The sequence below is a fragment of the Aedes albopictus genome, chromosome 3, assembly GCF_035046485.1.
Source record: "Aedes albopictus strain Foshan chromosome 3, AalbF5, whole genome shotgun sequence".
In the NCBI taxonomy this organism is placed as follows: Eukaryota; Metazoa; Arthropoda; class Insecta; order Diptera; family Culicidae; genus Aedes; species Aedes albopictus.
Window position 1 is genome coordinate 106,957,649 of NC_085138.1, and position 3,975 is coordinate 106,961,623.

The window sequence follows — 3,975 nt, forward strand, 5'->3', positions numbered from 1 at the left end:
GAAAGACAGATCTGGACAGCTATTGATCAACCCGCCTGACCAGCTGAAACACTGGTTAAAGCACTTTGGAAATCTTTTTCAAGTATCGGCCACGCCTCCAACACCTCAGCATGATTCGCCAAGGGTTCGACGCATTACGCGTGCCAACACCGAAGTTCCATCATTGCAGAACAGCCATCCGTAGCATGAACTCGAATAGGGTCCCCGGGGTCGATCGCATATCTGCCGAAATGCTCAAAACTGACCATGTAGTATCTGCACAACTGCTGCATCAATTGTGTAACATAGGTTTTGGAAACCGCGACATTTCCGACTGGGTGCCAGGCGTCTTAGTGAAGGTACCCAAAACGGGCGACCTAATTGTATCATGTTGCTGTACATCGTTCTCAGAGACTTCTGCAAAGTGATCCTTAATCGGATACAGGAGAATATTGACGCAACTCTCCGGTGGCTGTAAGCAGGATTCCATGCTAAACGATCCTGTGTAGACCAAATTGACACGCTCCGTATTGTCTTGGAGCAAATCAGTGAATTTCAAGAGTCTGGTGCTCATCCCGGGTAGAGCTTAATGGCAACAGAATGGCAAATTTTACCATTAAAACAGAATGTTTGAATGGCAAAATCTGTTATTTGTTTGTTTGAAATAAGAGTTAAAATAACAAAAATAATAACAAAATTTTGGTAGCAGAAAAACTTAAAAATAACTTATTTTGCCATTGTAATAACAAAGTAATGGTAAAGCATGCGGATAAAATTGAAGAACAAAATAAGTTATTATTGAGATATTGATAACAAAATAAGACCCAAATTAACTGTTATCGGTAAATAACAAAATATGACATTCTTGAGTTATTGATAACAGAATAAGAACAAATTTAGCTGTTTATGTGGCGATCAAAATAATGGTAGGTTTAGTTGTTCAAATTCAATTTTAAAATAATGGTAGATTGAGTTATTATTTCAAAGTAGCAGAAGGAAGGTAAAATGAGCTATTTCTTTTTTTTTCTTCAATAAAATTTAAGTTCATCTATCAATGTAAAAACAGTTTTATTTTGTGGAAATTAAAAACTCAAAACGAAACGAACTTAAAAATCAAATTCACTTTGATGAACATAGTCACCGTTGCCCCGCGATCTACTCTGGCTTCTCCTATTTAGGAACGTTTGCACAGCGTAGGGTTGTTAGAGTAGATAGATACGTCGTTTTACAAATTATACTCTTTAATTGTTTGAGTTCTAAATTAACATAAATTGATGTGCATCAAATAGAATCCATTTCGAATTAAACACACAGCTGAGAATCCGGATTTGTTTACTTTTGCGAGATACGTCGAATTGAAAAGTTATGCTTGAAATAAACAATATAATAGTTAATGGTATATTAAGAGTAAAATATGTTATGGGGCCTAATGCTAATAAATAATTTCTAACAATATCAAAATAATGGCAAATTTAGCTAGGAATGTAAATTATGTTATTGTTTTGATATTTTATACAATTCATTATAAAAGGTGCTAAATTGCAAGTTTTACCATGATAGTAATTTTTGTTATTGATGTGTTATTTAGCATTATTCATGAATAACATATCAATGACAAAATTTGCTATGATTGTATATTTTGCTATTGATTTGCCATTTTAAGTTTTTCATAATAACAGAAGAATGGCAAAACGAGATGTGATGGCAAAACCAGTTATTATTTTGTCCTTTGTTTGCCATTAGCCTCTACCCGGGATTGATTACGAAAAAGCTTTCGACCGTCTCAATCCCGAAAACATGTGGGGAGCCCTCAAGTGGATGGATGTCCCTGAGAAAAGCTTCGGCCACATTGAAGCGTTAGGTTGGAACCCATCAGGACATCGCAGCAGAGGCAGACACAGAGGCTAATGGCGGAGCAGTCTAAACAACGAAATCAAGCAAGTCGTCAAAAATTTGACCTGGTTACAGGTCAAGGCGATGGCTAGCAATCGCCCAGGATGGAAGTATTCCAATTCGACCCTTTGCACCACCGTGGGTGCTCCGGACTGAATGTAAGTAAGTACCCAAGTATGTAAGTAAATCAGCATGATGCTTGCAAAAAAAATGTTCGACGCTTGGGTTTTGGAAATTTAGATGTTAGATCTAATCGCCATCCACCGGATTGCATAAATAGAGTATTCATACGAAATCGTTTTATTTGCCTCGAAATAACCCACTAACAAAAAAACGATTATGGTAAATCGATCACTGCAGTAACGTCTGTATGAGACTAAAACAATAAATAATGATTTGTCCCTTCTACAAATTAACCAATGAATGTGCAAAACCACATCAATTTATCGGTAGAAATTTCCCCATTTCTTTACCAGATATTCCCCACATTTACCGCAAATTTTAATGAGAAACCGTAAGCAAAGTGCAAGTCGGTATACCTATAGGTAAACAGTGGAAGCACGATAACTCGCTACCTGCACAACAATCTAACTCCACCCGTGAGAGAGAAGCGGAGCGGAGAAACAGGTTTCTATCCAACCTGGGTGGTTGATTCATCGTTGTTGATATCGTGTTCTCGGGGATTCTCCCGCCGCAATAGAGGAGCTTTTAAAATGTCTCGCGTGTCTGTGTAGTTAGTTGACACGCTTTGCTTCGCACATAACCACTTCGGATAATCCCAACGACGACCGCAAACCGGTCAGACGAACGGACGGACGACGGCCATCAGTCGACCGCTACCGGTCTTCAGATCGTGAACTGACGGTAGCTTTAATTCGTGGTGTACGGGAATAACTGCAACGGCTTTGTGAACTCAATCAGTTGCTAATTGGATATTACGGTGCATTGACTGAGTTTTGTAAACATTTTCTTGAGATGTTGCTTTGGACGGTGTTGGCTTTGATCGGGCTTTGGGGTGATGCCGCTGCGCAAACCGAGTGTAAGTTGCTTCTGTATTATGATATCCACGCATAGTAAACAAAACAGTTTTATTATCACAATAACAGATCGAGGAGCGTGTAATACACCGGTGAAGGAGCCGGGGACCTGCGTTCTGGTAGCGGAGTGTGACTTCATTCGGCGGGTTTTGGCCAAGCCGATCTTGGAAAAGAACGACATTCGCTACATCGAGGCCAGTCGATGTGGGTCTTACGAGAGAAAGGCACTCGTCTGCTGTGCTCGTCCTACCATACCGACGTCCAGTCCTGCACCGAGTTCACCTGTTATCAGCGCCAATGACAATGTAGACAATCGCTTCAGCTCCGGTTTAACGTTGAACGACCGGCTAAAATTGCTTCCGCAAGCACCGCAATGTGGCGTACAGTACGATGATCGAATTGTCGGTGGAGAACGTGCCGGTATTACGGCCTATCCATGGATTGCCCGAATCGAACACTTCGATCAGCGAAGCAGTGAGTAAACATTGATCACGCGGCTTAGATAGGTACTAATTATATTGTCGTTCTTGTTGTTTCTAACTCGGATTAGATAAGCATGCGTTCCACTGTGGGGGATCGTTGATCAGTGAGCGATACGTGTTGACGGCGGCCCATTGTTTGTCCGGTGTTCCCAAGACGTGGACCATGTGAGTATAGATCGGTTTTATTTTGGTTGAAACAGATTGTGTCGGTGTATGGATGGTGTCTGGTCTATGGTGCATTGCACAGTGGAAATAAGGAATCTTTGATAGCTTTTCTTGCGAAAAACCACGATGTTACCATTTTTTATTACCATCAATGATTGGTTGCAATTTGTTTGAATGAATTTCGATCACAATTTAATGATGAATATTCACGTGGCGACATACACAGTCCTTACTGAATTAACTGTGCGTTTTGGTTAAATAAGAACATCAGAACTATTTCGGTAGTTTCGGTAAACGATTTTACAGAGGTTAAGCACAAAAACTATCAAAATCGAGCGGTAATAGTTAATGACCCATTTTTGCTGTACGAGGTTGGTGTTCAGCTGTTATAACCTCGGCAAAAGATCTCGGTATTCAGA

At 40.2% G+C, this 3,975-nt stretch overlaps 1 protein-coding gene across 1 annotated transcript; it reads left to right on the forward strand.

Annotated features, from left to right (window-relative positions):
• Positions 1-2,428: 2,428 nt before the first annotated feature.
• LOC134290105 (CLIP domain-containing serine protease B4-like) lies at positions 2,429-3,598 on the forward strand. Its single transcript, XM_062857141.1, has 3 exons — positions 2,429-2,911; positions 2,979-3,383; positions 3,460-3,598. Exons 1-3 carry the CDS (start codon positions 2,848-2,850, stop codon positions 3,558-3,560), a joined length of 570 nt encoding a protein of 189 aa, XP_062713125.1. The 5' UTR covers positions 2,429-2,847; the 3' UTR covers positions 3,561-3,598.
• Positions 3,599-3,975: the final 377 nt, after the last annotated feature.

Coding starts and splice junctions, on each gene's coding strand:
- LOC134290105 (XM_062857141.1), top strand. CDS start 2,848: ATGTTGCTTTGGACGGTGTTGGCTTTGATCGGGCTTTGGGGTGATGCC. Junction 2,912..2,978: donor TGCCGCTGCGCAAACCGAGT/GTAAGTTGCTTC, acceptor TCACAATAACAG/ATCGAGGAGCGTGTAATACA. Junction 3,384..3,459: donor ACACTTCGATCAGCGAAGCA/GTGAGTAAACAT, acceptor AACTCGGATTAG/ATAAGCATGCGTTCCACTGT.